Source organism: Betta splendens, chromosome 11 (genome assembly GCF_900634795.4).
Source record: "Betta splendens chromosome 11, fBetSpl5.4, whole genome shotgun sequence".
NCBI lineage: Eukaryota > Metazoa > Chordata > Actinopteri > Anabantiformes > Osphronemidae > Betta > Betta splendens.
In genome coordinates this window covers 8,318,161-8,338,051 of record NC_040891.2, presented here as the reverse complement: position 1 = coordinate 8,338,051, position 19,891 = coordinate 8,318,161, and the positions used below count along the sequence as shown (strand labels likewise).

Sequence of the window (19,891 nt, the reverse complement as noted above, 5' to 3'; positions counted from 1 at the left end):
GCTCAATTTTGAAAACGGGCATCTTTTGTTTTAACTAAAGGGCTCATATTATTCTCTTCTGCATAGTCACGATGCTGTAGCTGTGAAATATTTGAAATACTTCATTATTACTATATACCAATTCTCTACGCCTAAAAGAAGAAATAATTACATTTTCAAGGCATAATTAATATTTTCTCCAGCTCACCTGTGTGAACTAATCCCATATCATCAGGGAAAATAATGTTTAATCGTTAAATATAAAATAAACTCTAAAATGTGAATATTTAGACAGCACAGAATTCGTGAGACAGGGTGGAGGATTGGCCTGTTGACTCATTGATTCAGCGGTCGATTGTTAACTGGTTCCTGTCTTAGCTGTGCAGCTTTGATCCATCTATTTAGTTTAACAGGGTGACCCATAATGGATCTAATATACATATACATATACATATACATATACATATACATATACATATACATGTACATATACATATACATATACATATACATATACATATACATATACAGATACAGATACAGATACAGATACATATACATGTGCCATCCGCCCCTTGCTCATCACTGTAACGCTGGAAGGCCTCTGGTGCTTTATCCTGCGTACGACCTTGAGGCCGGTTCAGCACCGAGGACCCGAGTCAGCAGAGAGCCACTGTAGGAGTGCTCCCTGGGCCCCTTGACCTCCTGAGTCACCGCCGTCCTGTGTGTGACTCGCACATGTTGCTTTTATGTCATCTGCACATACATCTTTTTTTTCTCAATGTTTTCTTAAGAAAATGAAAGTTTTGTCACAGCCGTGTCACATTTGACCACCTCACTCTTTCCTCCAGCATTCAGATACGTTTCCCTTTTCCAGCAGCGTTAATGTCGTTCACGGCTTCATTTTTTCACACGAGCCGGTCGACACGTGTAATCATTTGTTCTCCACAGTCTTAGAGACGCTCCTTATTCCACGCAACCAAATATTTCACTTTTTCTAATTTCCCCTCGTGCTATTTTTGATATGCAACTTTCCCCCTGGCTGTTGTCTTTCTCTTGGGAAATTAAGCCAGAGAACTCCAAAATTGGGTCAAAGAAACCAGCATGCTGTGTTTGAGATGATGCGAACGCTGCTCTTTTGAGGGTGTTGTAACAACGGGCTTGTGTCCACGTTCTGGTACTTTCAGTGGACAGTTTTAGCACTTTAGAATAGCTCAGTGGACAGCGTCTGGGGTTAGCGGGAAGTTCAGATCCTGACGTTCTACTTCCTGCCGAGGAGGAAGATAATAAGCTTATTAATGTTGTTTTGATGTAAATCTACTGTAATCGGAGGCTTCAAAACCCTGATATGCTTTCACGAAATTAGATTAAGGGCAATTTTACTGGTTATTTCTTTAATTTTAGAAGAAAATTTGATCAGCTGGGAAAAGCTCTGGCTCTCATTTCTGCTTTTTTTTAGTTTTGTGGCCAAAGCAATATCAGCATACAAGCCTGTTCTCAGTATATTTCAGATGTGCAAGCTTGGAGTCTGTGCACAATATGATTTCCCTCCTTACGTTGTGAAAAGTGAGCCCTTCAAGTTTGACCTTGGTCACTGCAGTGTGACCTGGTCCACAATAAATAGTGAGTAAGGATTCTGAAGTCCGTCTCAGAATTATTCAATGATGTTGCTCAATTTCCTTCTTCTTTCACTTTCTTCTGAAGAAATTCTTAGTGCCAGGGTCAGATGACCCAATGCACAAACCTTAGGCACTCAGAAGTGTAGCTCTCTGCTAACAGTGTGAATCATCTCGTCCTCTTCCCTCTAGTCTTTGTTCCGCTTGCATTTCCATCGAATTCCTTTTACAGTACATAGGAAAGGGAGGGATCGTTTGCGTGTGAATATTTAAAGGTCCTTTTATATTTGTTCTGTTCCTTCCTTATTTCAGATAGCTGCCACCCTGACCCTGGTTCTGTTGAAGGTCTCTACCACCAACTTAAACCTTAAACCTTAAAACCTAAACCTTCCATCACACATTGAGATGAGTTTTATTGTGCCCCGGAGAAAGAACACATAAAACTGCACCAATTGATTTCTCCCTAAGGTCCAAACATCCAATGTGTAATTACTTGGACTTTGTTACATCCTCTTTTTTCTTTCACTATCAGTACAAATTAACTCAATGAAACGCAATGAAACCTGACTGTGACGTCCTGAAAGTCCATTATTACCATTATACACATCATTGTGCAATTAGTCGCTACAACTGGTAAAAACTGGTAAACTTTTATAAAAAGTGGAATAATTACTATAATGGTGATTTCATTTATTTGGTTTTATAGTGAAGATAACCCACATTAATCCAGAAAAACCAGAAACTGAACTGTGAATTTTGTCCCACCAACGTCTAAACTGGCCATTGACCTGCAGTTTGACTGAATAGTTCAAGGAAAACAGTTGCTCACACAGATTAAACAAATTTTCCATTGCCATTTTCTCACATATCTAACACTAACACCAGCAAACCATCAGTGACAGTAGATAAAAATATGCAGTCAGCCACAGTTTCAGATCCCGTTCACTCCTATCTTCATTTTGATCAAGTTCATCATGTCACTTAAATTTGTTCTTTTTCCCTATCTTCAAAATCAGGCAGCCTTAAGATCAGCTGTAGAGCAGCACGTCTGTGTAGAAGCATCTCTACGAATAAATAAGAAATAATTCGTTTACTCGTTTTTAATAAATAGTACAAGCATATGTTTCATTAAGTGAAGAACCGAACATAGTCTGCTGTTCTCTGCTGTCGGGGTTCACCGTGAGAGCGCTGGCTGCACTTAGCTTTCGTCCTAAAACCAGAGCAGACCATGCGGCTGCAGTTCGGAGCGGCTGCCGCTAGGTGGCGTCCGCGCAGCGGCCGTGGTGCGTCGGCGCCTCGGCGTAGCAACGTTGCCCACACGCTGGGTAATAATGTACGACTCCCACGTGGCGCAGAAATAGCTTGAAGGTCCATGTAGGTGGTGGAGTGTGAGCGAGGACACTTTTGCAATGTGGATGAATTCCAGTGTATTATGTGACATATTCATCATCTAATGACTCTTTAATTGGCTCAGCTGGAAAGTCGGCGTCACCCGGAATAACAAGATGAACTTTTGAGCTATATCTCATCTACCTCACACATAATGATTATGAATGGTATTATAATTTATTCTCTCAGCCCAGTTGAGCTCTGTGCATCAGTGTTTCATTTTTACTGCGCTCGTGGTGTCCTTAAAGGCAGCACGAGGCCGTATGGACACATTCACGGTGTCCTCTTATGACCTCTCCTTTCATTTCGTCTTAGACTTTTTAGTCTCCTGTACCTTTTGATTCTGCTCCTCTCTCCTGACTTCCCATCCCCCCGTCCCCTCTGTGCCATTTTCTCAGGCCAGTCTATTGCCTTCTTCCATAAATGAGGAGAGTCCGTGCACGACGAGAGGAATCCTATCTCCACTTAGCTCGCCACGGGCACATTTCAATATTTAATCAAGAGTGCATTTGTTTGGAGAGAGCCCTGCATGCGCGTGTGAGTGAGCGATAAAGAGCGGAGTGCGGCCAGTGTGTGTGTGCACATGCTGTATTTGAAAGGGACAGAGGAGAGAAAAGACAGACGTTTGTATTTTTGTGTGGATGGTGACAGATTTAGGATGAAAGGCTTTTCTCTCTTCTATGATGAGTGCTTTACTATCTCTCCCTCCCTGCCCGGACCTTCCTGTTTCGCCCGCTCGTTTCTTCCTTTTCATATTCTTTCTGTGCTCCCCTCCCCACCCCCCTGTAATCCATTCTTCTCCCCGCGCATCATCACGTAAAACTGGTGCACTGTACATTATGTGGGGCTCATTCATCCACCAGCACTATCAGGTTTATTTGATTCTGCTGCATGTGCATATGTGTCAGCACAGGCACACGATGTGTGTGTGTGTGTGTGTGTGTGTGTGTGTGTGTGTGTGTGTGTGTGTGTGTGTGTGTGTGTGTGTGTGTGTGTGTGTGTGTGTGTGTGTGTGTGTGTGTGTGTGTGTCAGCGACTGGTATCGGGGTCCACAGGGACCTCGGAGCAGCATATTTCATCATCCTCCAGACTGGGTCAAAAGTCCCCTTCTCTTCTTTTGCTTTTTCAGCATTTCACCATGCACCGCGCGTATTTCCTTATTTCCCCTTTTCAATTCCAGAGGAATATTTGTACTATGAAGCCTATTTCTTTCTTACTCTTACAAAGCCACAACATGTTATTTGTCATAGTTGTATTGGATGTGGCACCGCTGTCTGTCTTTGGTTACTTCGGGGCATGTGCTGGGATTTTTGGTGGCATTCCTCTCATACGTAACATCACGCCTCTAGGAATTAAATGAAAGCTAAACTGTTCCTGTTGTCTAGACAAGGTGTAAGGAGGAACCATAACTTGAAAAATGTCTGATGACCTGAGGCTCACACTAATTGTGTTTATCTCTCCTTTAGCACTAGTCTGCAGATGAGGTTTCCCTGCTGTGGCTGTGTTTTAACTCTGACGCTGTTGAATTAGTACAAATTATTAACACACTTACTGATAGGAAAATGTTCATTGATGACAGACCTGAGCTGAAAAAAAAGATTATGTTTGTCCATGAAACTATGGATCAAGGTTCTCTCAGTAAACCCAGTAAACCAGTTTATTGTCACACAATCACCTGGATTCACAAAAAGTAGGTCAAGGGCAACAGCCTATTGTGTTGACTGAAACAAGGAGGTCACAGGTGAAATGAAGGCATCTTTGCTTTATGTGTGTGTGTGTGTGTGTGTGTGTGTGTGTGTGTGTGTGTGTGTGTGTGCGTGTGCGTGTGTGTGTGTGTGTGTTTAGCTGACTAACGGTACGTTTGTGGCTTCATTACTTCTGTGTGGCAGACATGATGTTGTTACAGAATATTCTGCGTCCCTGAGAGGGGCCAATTATCCCAGATTACAACTCGTATCAGAAAAGCAGGCTCGACATCGGAGTTACACAACTGAAACCAGTGCACTGCAGCTGAACCCTACTCAGCTTCATGTCATCTGGAGTGTGAGGCTCGGATCCACTCGGATCTGCTGAATTCAAATTAATTTCCCTTCATATCGCATTCAGCAGAATTCTTTAATCACATTTAGCGCTCTCCCTCCAACCCCTTCAGAGGGCGCTCCTTTTATAAAGCAGTGAATGCCTCCTTATCTCCTTACTTCTTTATTGATTATAAAGCAGTAAAAATGGAGGAGGACGAGAACGCAGGCTTTCATGTGTTGCTTCCTAAAGAGCGGTGGTGACATTTAATCCTTCTCGTTCTGCTAAAAGAAAAAAATTCACACGTCATTCTGTTGTGTGGTCGAAATTCAGAATATGAATTCTTTAATGTTTTTGTTTATCTGACTGTGATGGCAATTTATTTTTTATGTATTCACAAGATTGGAATATACTGAATACATAATTTAGACTGCAACATGAGTCACAGAACAAATTCTGTTTGTAGATTTGTAGATTTGTCCCATGAGTTAACTACATTAGTATGTTATATTGGAGTCTTATCAATACTGTAGACTAGTATTTACAGAAAAGAAAGTATAAGTACAAACAGGTCTTTAGGAATGAGACATGAAATGAGACGCTCTTTTACATGGGGGTGCTTTAGGGAACCGTCTTGGTCACATACTTATTGTGTTATTGTTGAGTGTAGCATCACCAGCAAACCAGAGTTTGCTTTGCGTGGGTGAGAGGTTCATTAGAATTAGTCACTTTATTGTCACAAGTGCGAGAAGGCACAGACCGGGCCTGGTCCAAGTTCGTCACCAGAATGGAATGCAAACATAAACACGGAAGAGGAAGACTTTACGAAGTAGACCCACACTGGAGCACATGCAGTCACGTTAAAGCCATTTAGTCAGGTTAAACTGGAATCTTCAGGCTTCACTGCGTTATCTAGACCACACACACACACACACACACACACACACACACTGGCTGCTCTTTGTTTACCTATGGAAATTTGAGCCAGGTAATGTGATGACGTAACCCTACCTGCTGCTCCCCTCCCCCCAAAACTAGCTATTATGCTTATTGGATTAAATTACTAACTTAAAATGATTCGACAGGTACAAGAGCTAAAATCCCACAGCTTTCGCTTTTCCTTTGTGACGCTGGTCAGCGAATCAAAGGTGGAAGTGATGCAATGTTTTTATGCACCTGTGACCCACGCGCGCACACCCACACATGAACCTGGTAGTAGGCTGCCAGAGGAGGACGCGCGAGCCATTGGGTGGAGCAGCGGCGCCGCGTGCTGCGGAATAAATTCGTGAGGGTCGTTAACGTCGCGAGCAGTCGCGCTTGCAGATGCGGGTCGCCGAGTGCGCGCGCGAGACGCGGGGAAATGGCGAACGGGCGCGGGCGGAGGGACGCCGTCTGAGGATACAGTAGACACCGGGAGCGGAGGCTTGCGGCAGCGCGAGGGCAGACGGGAGGAGGAGGAGAACCATGGAGGACGCGGAGCCCGCAGAGGACGGCTTGCTCGCGGGCTTGAGGTGGAACCGGAGCGCGCGGGACCAGGCTCAGCTCAAACACAAGATCCGGGACCTGCCGGGGCTCCTCAAGCACGGGCTGCACCTGCGGAAGAAGAGCGTGAGTATTTTCGCCGTCCTTCCGCGTTTGATGTCCGATAAGCGGCAGCGGCGGTGTCTCCTTCTCCGCCGCCAGTGTTTTTTTTTTTGCGACACCGAACCCGGGGCTGTTTCGTAACCGCGTCACGACTCAGGTGTTTTCGTTCTGTTCCGAACGTAACTGTCGCAGAGGCACCCCGACTCTCTGTCCGCGTGCGCGCGTGCGTGGCGTGCCACATCCATGATAAGCAGGACTGCTGTTGGACACCATACCTTCACACTCCGGTAGTCAAGGCAACACGCGCACGCACACACAATTACATGGGCTAGAAATACACGTAATATATTTATTTTATACACACAAAAAATAACTTGGTCAATTTATGTCGGAAATTATTTTTTAATTAATCAGAAATGGATATAAATAATAAATTAGTTATCACAGCTTAGCTGGTCTCATATCAATATCAAAATGGAAGAACATAACAATTGTGACCTTCTGTTGATTGTCAGTCATAATTAATCAGATGTCAGCCTATCTGTAATATTACACCAACACAATATGACAATCCTGAGGGGCAAAAGTTTTGATTACCTGAAATTTGTCTGCGTCGTGCTCTGATTGTGATTGTACTGATTGGTCAGCTAAGCAGCAAATGAGTTCGGCTCCGTGTCTCCCGAGGCGGAACGAACACGCCTGACGAGCCACAGAGATGCTCACGCTGTCAGCTCTGCTCATCTTCATTACCGGTCGCAGCCAGAGGAGAAGCTGTCGCTGATTTCCTCTGTGGGAATCGCACACAGGTGATTCACTGCAGCGACCTCCCGTCAGACAGGAGGCACTTTGGTCCACGGAGATGAACAATTTGTTTCATCTGTTTTTTTTATGTTTACACGTCCAAGTGACAGTGAAGACCCTCTGTATTCATGATAGGGAGAATGTTTAAACGCTTTGAACAGTTAATTGATGTAATCTCTCCTTAACACTGTGTGTGTGTGTGTGTGTGTGTGTGTGTGTGTGTGTGTGTGTGTGTGTGTGTGTGTGTGTGTGTGTGTGTGTGTGTGTGTGTGTGTGTGTGTGTGTGTGAGGCGTGGATGAGTAGTGTAAAGGTATGGCAGTTCAGTGCAGACTGGTTCTGTTGGCAGTGCTTCACCTGGCACAAACACACACAAACAAACACATCCACACATGCACGTACGCACACACTTATGTTTACAGATGTGTTTTTCAGAAAGATGTTAACAAGTAACCACGTCACAAGAGATTTATTTTGCACTCACAACTGGAAATGTTAAAAATCAAACCGTGCCTTGATCTCCAATCTTCATTGTGGTGGTGTTTTTTCTGTAATATTTATGACTTTGTGTCGTGTCCTAAACAGTTTGTTTACATTACCTAACAAAATTAATGTACTGTACGTGGGTAGAAATGAACCTGTAGAGTTTCACAGACATCTGTCACATGAGTTTCAGCCTGGAGCAGCTTCACCGTGGAGAATCTTGTCTCTCATTATTCTGTGTTGTGACTTGCTCTGGTATTCAAGTATCAATCCCTTATTCAATATTTGTGTTGTGTAGCCACCCTGTAGAAGTTTACACAAGGAAACCCTGGGACAGCGAGGATGGGTTCTGCCTTGCGGTTCCATGTTGCATCTGCTGTCAGTCTGATTCGGGTTTTTTTTCTTGCTAATGTTCTCTGTTTATGTAACACAACACTTTCAGGACGCACTGGCCTCAAGGTTCCACATCCAGTAAACTGGTTGTAAAATCCACGTTCCAAACTGGACTTGGCCTTTTTCCCTAACATCAGTTCAGTCAGGTTTCAAACTTGGGAGTTACTTACTGGTGTCCTAAAGTTATGCTCCAGCACATACAAATGTGCAGTGGACCTGTTTTAAGTCATCAAATATAAATGAAGCGGTCCACTGAGGAGGAAATGTTCTGAGAGGTAGCGAGAGGCTCAGGCTGCCGTTTTTAGCATAACTAGCAGTTCTGCTAGCAGAGCTCGGGAGACAGATGCTACCAGGTCAGCCTGACTGCTGGTGTTCTGTGCCGGCGTTGCTGACGCCAGCACGGAGCACGAGCCAGTGACTCTTGTTGAAACTTGCACATAAATCTCATCTTACACTATCTGACCCAGACATAACATGCTGCTCAAAACATATTAAAGGCTGTAAAATACGAAACTTGACGTGTTCATAGTGTATACTGGAGGAAGGCGGATGACTTCCTATAGATGATCTAATTTGTCCATTTATACATGCAGCAAAAACTAGCTTGTGATGTGTTTTTATGTCTGCCAGCCAAATTTCACATCCATAACTGCATTAAACTGTACACGGAGATAAGGCGGATGAAAGCGAACGCGGGACTCAATGCGGCTCGTCGTAGGAACATGTGCATGCAGTTGCCAGACGCCGCTGCATTTGTTTGCATCCATTGCCACCAAAACAAGTATGTCATTGTTATGGAAATCTGTAAATTCCACCTAGAGGTAAAGGATCTTTACATGGGTTTAAACCTGGCGTTGATGCTGCTACTAAGATCATGTCACGTGTGCTCGCTAAACGTTGGCTACCAGGTGAAGGCCCCTTTTGTTAATTACTACTGTAACTGTTGTAGCTTTGCTAATGTCTCCGCTTTGACTTCCCCGCGTGATGGATCCGTTGAGGAGTCGACGGGAGCTTAATGCGATGGTGAGGCGGCCTGCCAAGCACACCGTGCCACCGCTCTTCACTGTGCTCAGCAATCTCATCGGAGAGTAATCCATTTCTTACAGATAATGACCTCGTGCTCCTCTCTCTCTCTCCCTCTCTCGCCCTCCCTCTCTCTCTCTCGCCCTCTCTCCACATAGAGGTTTGAAGTCATCAGACAGATCGGCGTATCAGCATGTGCTCCGTCTTCACGGCCCTCGGTCGCCTCCTCGCCCTTCGGTGTAATGCTAGAAAATGGGCCGCGCAGGTTGCTATGGAGGGATTGCACGTTCGCGCACATAGTAATGAAAGGAACGAGGAGCGACTCGGCCGGCGGACGTTTATCTCGTCATGTGATACAGAATGAATGGAAAACCTGTGCCGCTGGTGTGTCCTGAGCGTCTTTGTGTGAAACAAAGATCTGTCGGGAGATCAGTGCTCGCCAGACAAGGAGACGAAGAGATGCGGAGATAAGATATAGGGAGGGTGACAAAAGGGAGAGAGGCAGCGATAACAATAGTCAGGGGCAATTTACAGAGGCCATGCTCGGCTGGCTGGTGCTCTACTTAACCCCCAGTCCAAACACCGCACGTCTTCATCCACATCAAAATGCACTTGTCTCTACACACGTGCGTAGGAGGAGGGCTGCGTCGCGACCGAGCAGCTGTTGTTTCAAAACCACCGGCGCGTTTGAAGTCATTTCACAGCGCTCGCGAAACCCAAAGATGTTTGGTTTCTCTGTGGCGGCGGCGGCAAATAGAACCGAGCCGCCGGAACAAAGCCGCCTGCGAGTTTGGCTCCAACAACAAGGAGACGTGTCTAAATGAGAAGAAATGAATCACCAGTTTGTCCGCGTCAGAACTGGTCTCGGTGATAACTGAAAGCATGAACTGAATGAATGTGTGTGTGTGTGTGTGTGTGTCGCTCCAACTCACTATTAGCTTTGATGAATCGTGGAGATCCAGGAACAACATCTGTTAATCTGATTTCATTTGCCTCGTGTTCCCAAAAGAAAAGGTTTGACATTTCAGGAAATACATTTGGTTTTCTCATGCAGACTGATACTGATAGCTAAGCAACGCTTGCTGGCGGTTGCTTCATATTTAAAAAGCAAACCCAGGATTGGACTCGATCATCCGACCCATCCCTTTGAAAGCAGGAGCTACAATGTCGAGCTACTTCTTTAATGATAAGTCGCGAGCTTTGAGCTCCGGCAGTCGGAGGACGCGTGTTTAATCGTGTCTCACTTGTGTGTGTGTGACATCGCAGACAGTATCATCGCTCTAATAGGGATCACACACGCTGCTCTACATCTCACTAATTATCCCTCTATTTCATTTCCTTGCCACGCTAATCCACAGCCGTGGATTTCTCCCTCTCTGTCTTTATCTTGTTCGCTCTTCCTCTGTTCCACGATTACAATTAAAATGATCTCTCTGCCTCTCGCCACCTCATCTCTCTGGCTCCCCATCTGTCATGCCCCTATCCGCCTGTCATATATTCATAGACTTGTAAATTGTTCAGGCCCGGCCTTTTCTTTTCTCCCCTCGCGCTCTCACTCATTTGTTTTTTTCCGTCTACATCCATCTTCCACAGTTGCCTAGGTGCTTTTCATTTGCTCCATAATTCGAGCCCACTGTATCTGTCTATTCATCATCATCTGGTGGTTTGTTATCGTCAGCCGGCGAGAGGAGAGCGGCTGCGGCGGCCGCTCAGTTTTCTCTGAACGTTTCCAGAGGGAGTCCAGCCCACAAGTCTATCAGTGATCCTGCTTCACCGACCCAGAGCCAGTTACTCTCCTATTGCAGGAGTTTTTTCATCTGACTGTTTTTAATGAAAGCTGGCAACGTGATCGTAATATTAACGCTTGAAGTCCTTTTTTTGTTTTTACATTTCTGTGGTCTTTGTCAAAGCCCATCAGATATTTTCTCATGCATATAGATTGTGCTCTGCTGGATCAAGTTGTGTGGGGGGGAAAAAGGGTGAATGAGTGATTGCAGGGTCTGTTGCCATTACCTCCTCTAGGTTGCAGGTTTCCGTCCAGAACCTGGTCTCAAACTGTTTTCTTAGTGTCTCTTACCTGTATGCGAGCAACCTCCTCTGTCAGACTGGAAACAGGGCACTGGCTTCTGTTACGGCTGTATTTCATGGCGATACTGTTGCATGTGTGGCGCCAGACCCTGAAAAATTTCACATATTTCCACACATTTGTTTGGAATAGGTCTGGGTTGAACCTTGACGTTCACCCAACCTACTTTTGGACTCTGATGATACAGCTGTATTTAAGCTAATATCGCCCGTCACACCATGCTCACACAGGCATAATCTCTGTTCAGCTGATTACTCCGCTTCTAACAGCAGTGAGTCACCATTTACAATAGGAGAATCGGGGTAGAATGGGGAGAACAGTCATTCTCCACTTTATATTGACATTTCAAAGAGTTATTTTCTGTGAGCTGTGGTGCCTCCTTGAAAGTGATTTAACACTAAACAATAATGCAGAAAGGTGTTTATAGGTTTGTGGGCTCATCAGTGATCAAATGAGCTTTTTAATGATTGTAATTACTGTCACTGGTGTAAATTTTAAAAGTTCTGTACTGCAATCTTTTATTACCGCCCGCTAATGGTTTATCTGTTCCGGCTTCGCTGCTGTAACCAATTTCGGTTTTCACTGGGCTTTACCCAAATCGTGCAGCATTCCAGTCGTCACTCGTTTAACTTTTCAGCAGAACAACCATCACGAACTGTGACGAGCATTACTCCGCGCACTGAAATATAAAACAGATGTCTGCTTGTAGTGCCATTTCCGCTCTACTTGATCCAACACTTAGGAGTCGTTTTAATCTGTTTTATGACAAGTGTGTCACCAGAGTGTCAACACTGTCATGTAGCCCCTCTGGCACCATAATAATCCATAAAGATTAAGGCCTTATTTCCTGATATGGGAAGCAGAGGTGGAGTAGATACACCCAGGGCAAAGGTTGCTAGATGATGGCATGATTGCAGCAACCAAGAGAAGATTGATGTCACATTAATACTGAGATGTGTTTGTTAGTTGCTTATTGTTCTGCAGTATAACTATCCAGTATATCACTCTACCAAACACCACTGAATAAAACCAGAAGGTTTATGTGTCTGAGCATTCGTTTTTACTCCTGTTGACTCCAACAAAACCAGACTAATGTTTCTAGATGGTAAAACTGGTCTTTCTCTTCTATTGAGTATTCATTGTTTCACGTATTTACTGTGTGTGTGGCTCTGACTGATTGTGTGTATTTTTGTTTCATCAGCAATCACCTGACACTATCCCGGGGCCGAGCGCCGGATCTGCAGTGCACAAGGTAAGGTTTCAATCTCTTTAAGTTTTGTTGTGAGGGGGGAAAGTACGTTTGTTTAGCCTTGATACAGGTGACATCAATGCTGATATTACAGTATGTTGGGCTTTTTCCAAGCTAACTTCAGCAGCAGCTACTGTACAGCCCTACAGCCAGACTCCTAATTTGGAACACGTCAACGCATCACTGATGTGGTTTGGCGGATTTGTCAGTACTGCACACAAAGTGAATGACATAAATCCACATCTAAAGCATCAATGCTGCTTTTTTTGTGCGGCGCTGCTGCTGCTGCTGCGTGTGCTTGGTTTTGTCCTTCAACAGTCGTATTTCATTAGATTGTCTCTCATATCTCGCTTCAGTTGTCATGGCTGCATGGACTCATAGAGCAACATTAAATCCACCGGGGCCTTTTATCGTTGTGCTGGATAGGGGTCGGAGATGTAATGCTTGGCAAAGTTGACCCCTATTCACCTCAACAATAAAAGCCTCTGGCGGATTGTAATAAGTGTAAATCAATTTTCATTGTTGACTTCATTAGTAAATGCTGATCAAGGCTCAACAGACAGCACGGTCAAAGTCAGAGTTGAATGCTGGCTGAGAGTCTGATTGAAGGCATTGTTCCTCAGTAATTATCAAGCTTATAACACACATCACATGTAGTATGTTATTTTTCAGTGTGTCTTATACAGAATTATTTATATAGTTTAAAATCACAAAAGTTAACAATTGGTTTTAATATTATTTGACCATGGAATAATAGTCGCTTCAAATTTGCATTAGATTGGTTTCATTAAAAACCTGCCCTTTACAGCAATAACTGTCTGATGAATGGGGCGCCTTCACTAACACCTCCCATAGGTCTGCTGTGCTGGTTTGGCAGTGTTCCCATCCGTTGGGTGATTACCCTGACCACGTCGTTAAAAAGGAATATTTCAACAGCTACATCGCTCTTCCACAACTGGAAGTGTGCTTCGGGGTCAGTGTCTGGCCGCAAAATGAAATGATCCCCAATCAGTTGTTACCCAGAGAGTACGGCAAACCTCTTTACCAGGCAGTGGTACTGTATATGTGCTGATGAAGCATGTGCTGCAGATGTAGATTGCTCATCAGCCCACATGACTTACTGTACTGTGGTTCCAGTCATTTTAAAGATTACTCTGCATCTTTTTTCACAGCAACCTTCTCCTCCATTGTGCCAAGAGTTTTACTTGCAGCTTTTAACCATTATGTATTCATTATTATTCATTCATTAAACTTATAAATATTGTCCTTTTACATTTCAATGTGAACATAACCCTTTATTGGTATATTTAGTTAATACTCTATTGTAAAAGTTGACTTAGGGTAAATTCTTACTAACTTACCTACTTAGTGAGCCACCAGGCTTTAGGCCCATGGACTATATATTTGCATAGAATTTGCATTGAAGTTGAGGTTGAATGATGTAACCCAATGTAAATACAGGCTTATCAGTGACTTAGTGAGCTCTGTGCTGCAGCCTGTGAAGTGAAATATAAATGGAATAGAAAATGTAAACAGCTTAATTGAAATGTGGTCTTGTTTACTATGCCGTCAATAGCGGCATTATTGCACACGGCCATTGTCCTCAGGGGGCAGAGAAATCGAGCTGCCCTTGTGAGCAGGTCAATGATGGCCCCATGTGGACACACACACGCTCTAAGCATATGCAAATCGAGAGCTGCAGTGTTGTCAATGTAATGGTGCTTCCTAAGTATTTGTTGTCGGGCGAAAACATAATTTCTTGTTTTTGTGTATGTTTCAGTCTTGTTCCCAAAGTTTCCCGTGTGCTGGTCGAGCTGTGAGGAATGCCTTTCTGTCGCATGGACCGTACCCGGCTAAAGACAAGATCCACCTGGCCAGAATCATACGGTACTTAGCCTGGCTCTGCCTCCGTGGGTCTGCCTGAGATGAACCAATGAGTCTGAAGCAGATCCACCTTTTGCCGCCTCCCGCCTGAAGCTGTTGATGCAGGAGGCTGTGCATAGAGTGACATAGACGATGGTCCAGGAACTTATGCACTCTCATTTTGCAAATATTGTGCCGTACATGTAAAAGTCATGGAAACAACAGCTATCGCTTCCATTGAATCCATACACAAACGTGTACATGCAGCTTTGTGAGAGGAAACGGATGGAAAGCGTTCCATGTTTAAGAGGAAAAGGCTTCCAAAGAACTAATGAATAATCAATGTCTATTGATTAAACAAAAAATACAAGCTTTGTGCTGGGGGAAGAAGTGTGTGCATGTGCTCATAACACTGAGGCTGAACTTGTGTGTTTTACAGGCGTAGTTATGTGGGTGTGGAGCTGGTGCAGTGGCTATGCGAGCAGTGTGTGTATGTGCGCTGTCGAACAACTGCTGTGCGAGTCTGGCAGGTGCTGCTGGAACTGGGAGTCCTGCTGTCTGGTAAAAACCAGCCACACACACACACACACACACACACACACACACACACACACACACACACACACACACACACACACACACACCAACATGCCTGGAGGTTGGACTGTGCTTTGAAATTCATACTCACCTTGCAATGACATTAGCAGCAATCCACACGTCTCTGAAGACCCAAGCAGTGAAGCAGTTCACTAGGTGCTTTCAACAAGTTATGCATTTTCTTGCTGGCACATTAATTTGATGTGATTTAATTTGTGATTTTCAACTCAAGTGAAGACATAACTTCCTAAAATTAACATTCCACAGTATAAATTTACACTAAACAACGGTTTCACTGTGACGAGCCAGTCTCCTCTACATTATAATATTCTGCCCTTAAACATCCTCCTCTATTATTTATCAGTGTTGAGTAACATCTTCCCACACTCTAAACCTTTTAAGAAAGAATCAGTTTTAATATAAGCTGACTCATAAAAATGCAAATTACACTAGTTACATGATCCAGTTTTCTATCTGTAGCACATTCACTGTCACTGCATTGTCTGTGTGTCTTCCTCTCTCTAGTGGACCAGCGTGTGGTCTTTTCAGACTCAAACTCCTACTACCAGTTCAGTTTTGAGGAGTGCGACTCTGCGTCATGTGAGTTTCGCGCCAACGAGGGGGACTGGCCAGAGGCGGTTAGGCTCCTGCTACAACTCGCTCCCTATGTCCAGTTCCGCTCTGGAGGCGGTGCCAACAGTCCGTAAGTGGCCAGGTTTGCAAATATGCATAAGTGGTTGTGTTTTAGTTTAAAAAAAGGTTCAGTAGACACCATCTGATGCCAAACCTGAGCTATCAGACTGTATTAAAGGCAGCAAGTAAAATCGCAGCTCTTCAGGAGCTACTAGATGCAGACTTGTTTTTACTGAAATAACAACTGGGGGGGGATGAAAAGACATCTGAATAAGTCGCTTTTCACTGTGTCTGTCTGCACGTCCCTGTGTCAGCTTACCCCGAACGGATTAGACAGTCTGTCACGTCTCATGCAGCTGAAATGTGTGAACCACACCCCCAAAAGAACAGAGTTAGAGGAGAAAGCATATTACGCCTCATGCATACATGGATTAGTGGTTACCTGAGTGCATATAAAAGCTCTCATTAAATTTGAAATTCATCTTAGGCAAACCTATTGTATTTCTGACATTTTTTCCTGTTTCTTGCATTGAAATGAAAAATAATGGATATATAGATGATGTCCTTAGTCGTCTTTATTTTTTATAATGCTCATGTTTATTGGCTGTGATGTACCAGTGTGCGCTTCAGAGTGTTGGCTCATAGCTGTGATAATTGTGACTCAGTTCTGTACAGCATGGATCTCCACCGACCTGAAGTGGATGCTCATCGCTCTGGTAAAATATCAGAGTTGAAGTGACAGTGTTCCCGCGCAGATTTGTGATTGAGGTCACTCTCCGTGTTTGATCTGGTGGAATTGTGGGGCACATAGATAGATATGCACACAGATCATGGCCCGGGGAGAAACACATTATCAGTTCGGTGTTTTTAATCCTCACCCTGTATGTGAGAGACGAGCGACTACTGACACATGATGCGATCACTTGCACACATAAGTTGAGCCGGGGCGCACTTAATGCACGCGCCGGCCGAGTGATGTCAGCCAGAGTTCTTTGCTTTGCTGCTCCTGTGTGTGGGATTCCTGCCGAGGCTGCTCCTGAACTCAATCTGTCACTCAGTGGGAGCGTGAGACGAGCGCAGGGGTAATGAAAAGTAGAGTGTATATATGGCGAACAGGGGGAACGAGAGCACGCGTCACCGCGTTCAGTGGTGCGGTAACCTCAAAGTGTGTATTTACACACAGCAGGGAGCGCGCTGGAGGGCGGCTGGGCGTCACACTTACTATTCTAAGTCTGGTGTGTCATATACCGCGCATATGGCCGTGGTACTTCATATACGTTTTAGTGGATGGCGTTAGAACAGCTTCAGCTTCTCCAAAAGCTAAAAAGGTGCCGAACACTGTGCCCAAAAGATAAACCCAGCGCTGCAACTTCAGCATGTTTCCAACAGATTTATTTTGTGGGCGCGTTTGTCCTATAGGCTGCTTCTACCTACAGTAGAGACCTCAGCTGTGAGCAGAAAGCTGGAAAAAGATCGACTACTGTGTCTATGTGTGTTTATCATGCACACATGAAGGAGAGAACATATACTGTACAGTATATGTTATCCCTAGAATGAAAAGATGTATTGGGCCAAGTATTGAAGGGCTTTCCTTACAAGTAAAGAGCATGTATTGCCATTGTGCACGTCAGACGCAGGGTTTTTGTATTCAGCGTTCGCGGTGTCTGCCACTTTGACCCTGCTGCCGTCTGCGTCTCTCTGCGCGACACCGCTTCTCTGCAGGCATCGTCTCTCCTTCCTTCCCACACATGCCTCCCCACGGCACGGCTTTCTCTCCCTCCCCGCAGGCGTCTCTACTGTAGGTGTTATAAGAGAATGGTTGAGGCTGTGAAGGAAGGCACCTGATGGAAATCCACTGGCTGCCTCAAAGAGACATGAGCTGTTATTGCTGGCTGTTTATAACTGCAACACCTATAACAGTAGGCTCACACACAGTCATTTACGTAAAATACCCTACAATACTTACCTTTTTAAATCTTTTTCTTAATGTTGTTTGTAGAGAATGCTTCTTGTTATCTTTGCTACTGTAGCTGTTAAATGATTCAACATTAACTGGCCTTTATCGTGTCGGCGATGCAGATATGTAGTGATTAACCTCTGTAATTGAAATGAGCTGATACAATATATGGTCACAGGAGTGATTTTACAGGCAGCCAGGGATGCTCACTGCTCTGTTTGCACAAGATTAAAGCACCGGCATCCGTCACGCTTATTTTAAAGCCTTTGCCAGGAAGCAGGCAGGGGCTAATTTATGGACCATGGCAATGAAAACAAGTATTAGTATTAAAGGAGGGCTGCTGGTAGCAGATTTCCAATTGTTTCTGCCCATAATGTCTTGTTTGATTTTGAATGATCAGAAATTATGTAAAGCCTTAGTTACTTGGGCCAAAACCAAAGAACAAAGACCATGTTCCTTTTTATAATTTCACCACCTCTTCTGCATCACATGTGTATGATGCATGTGTCATTAATCACTTCTTGTAAACAATGTCCGTGTCCCACAGGGTTGCTTTGTGTGAACAATAATATTTTCTGCTAGGCCCCTTGTGGTTACCATTGTTCATTCTTCACTGCAGCGCTTGGTAAAAAATGTCTGATTTTCAAAATGCATTAAACACAAGCCTCATTGTTTTAGGAAGGTTTCAATTGCCAGCTTTCTGCATCATAGCACCTAGCATAAATCTTCAATGTGCCCAGACAGTTGCTAATTTATCCAAGCAGAGTGCAATATTAAAATCCAAATTACATCTTTTTTTTCACTGTCTACTTCCATTTAAATCCAGTTCCCATATAATGAGCTTTACTAGCGAGGAAGTCTTTTTCTTTTTTGATTCTCTCTTAATTTGCTACAAATTACAGTAAAGTTGACGCTTGCATCCAGTGCATAAATTGTTCTTTTTAGAAGAGCTGTGTGAGCAATAAGCAAAACCCAACTATGAGAAGATGAACCACACGTTGCCTTCGCAATTTAGACTTTAGCTAGACTGAAGTCTAGTCTATTTCAAGAGCAACTTAATCATCCAGATGTTAATGTTTACGTATGAAAGCCACTACATGAAGGCGTGGGCACAAATTCTACCCTCATATCATTCATGTGCAACTTCACATTAAAACATAACCAGATTTTCAACACACCTGCAGAAAACAACCTTAAGGCTTTGTGAGATTTTTTTCACATGAACCGGTAAAACTTGATGCATCCCCTTAAATCACAGAACACCACAGACTATGACTCCGCACTGTGGCATGCACCTTTGACAAGGTCTGAACAATGAGCCTGTCCCAGCACCAATCATGTTAATCCTCTATCAGGACTGCTCTGTTTTGACTAATGATTGGTGACACACCTCTGCTGTGCCTTCCTTCCATCTCTGGTACACAGAGGCTCACAGTTAGTCACCAAGCAGCAAAAATACATAATGATCCTGAGATGAATAAATTTAGCGTGATGCCTCTAAATAGACTTTACTCGGATCTTCAGTGCCTAATTTAAAACTCAACAAGAGGCAAATGCGCTATTACTTGTACAAACCTGACTGAACAAAGTCAAAACTTTCAATAATAAGGGATCTGACAAGTGGGCCATTACCCATTTAAGACAACAGTCCTTGTTGGCTCATAAATAATAGAACTTGCTGACAGACAAGCAGGTTTGGTCTGTTCCCTCATTATTCCATGAAAGCAGATAAAAGGCCTGAAGAGGCCGCTCAGTGTTATACTTGCATTCGGTCTCTGTTCACTGGAACTTTGAACAGAGGCTTCAAACAGGTGTCTGTGATGAATAAATGATGTCAAAGGGGCAAATTTAAAACTCACCAGGCGAAATGTCGAAACCATTGTCAAGAACTGTATTGGCATATATTCCTTATTGGCCAAATCAGGCACCTGATCTCAACCCACTAGAGTGGCTCTTCACTTAATTATAAAAGCAGCACCTTCACCAGTTGGGACCTGGAAATGGTGGAGTACTATCTTGTATGTGAGAAGAGGTTTGGAGGCATGCCGTTTAGATTCAGAGGAAATCACTCAGACCAAACTACTTTTATTGTGTAAAAGTGAGGCATTTTTACACTGTTTAAGACGTCTGTTGTCTGACCTGCCTCTCTGCACCAGCACCGATAGTGGAGTCATGCTGAGGGCTGCATGTTATCACTAGCTCTCCCGCTCCAGCATCTATC

The 19,891-nt window shown here is 44.1% G+C and overlaps 1 protein-coding gene across 1 annotated transcript in view; it reads left to right on the top strand.

The window, feature by feature from the left end:
- Nucleotides 1–6,210: 6,210 nt before the first annotated feature.
- The window catches only part of rapgef5a (Rap guanine nucleotide exchange factor (GEF) 5a), a 39,451-nt gene continuing 25,770 nt past the window's right edge, over nt 6,211–19,891 (top strand). Inside the window, exons 1-5 of the mRNA XM_029167116.3 lie at nt 6,211–6,611; nt 12,573–12,623; nt 14,401–14,507; nt 14,923–15,044; nt 15,606–15,783. Coding sequence (XP_029022949.1) covers nt 6,468–6,611; nt 12,573–12,623; nt 14,401–14,507; nt 14,923–15,044; nt 15,606–15,783 — 602 coding nt within the window. The 5' untranslated portion in view covers nt 6,211–6,467. The remainder of the gene's footprint in view (nt 6,612–12,572; nt 12,624–14,400; nt 14,508–14,922; nt 15,045–15,605; nt 15,784–19,891) is intronic.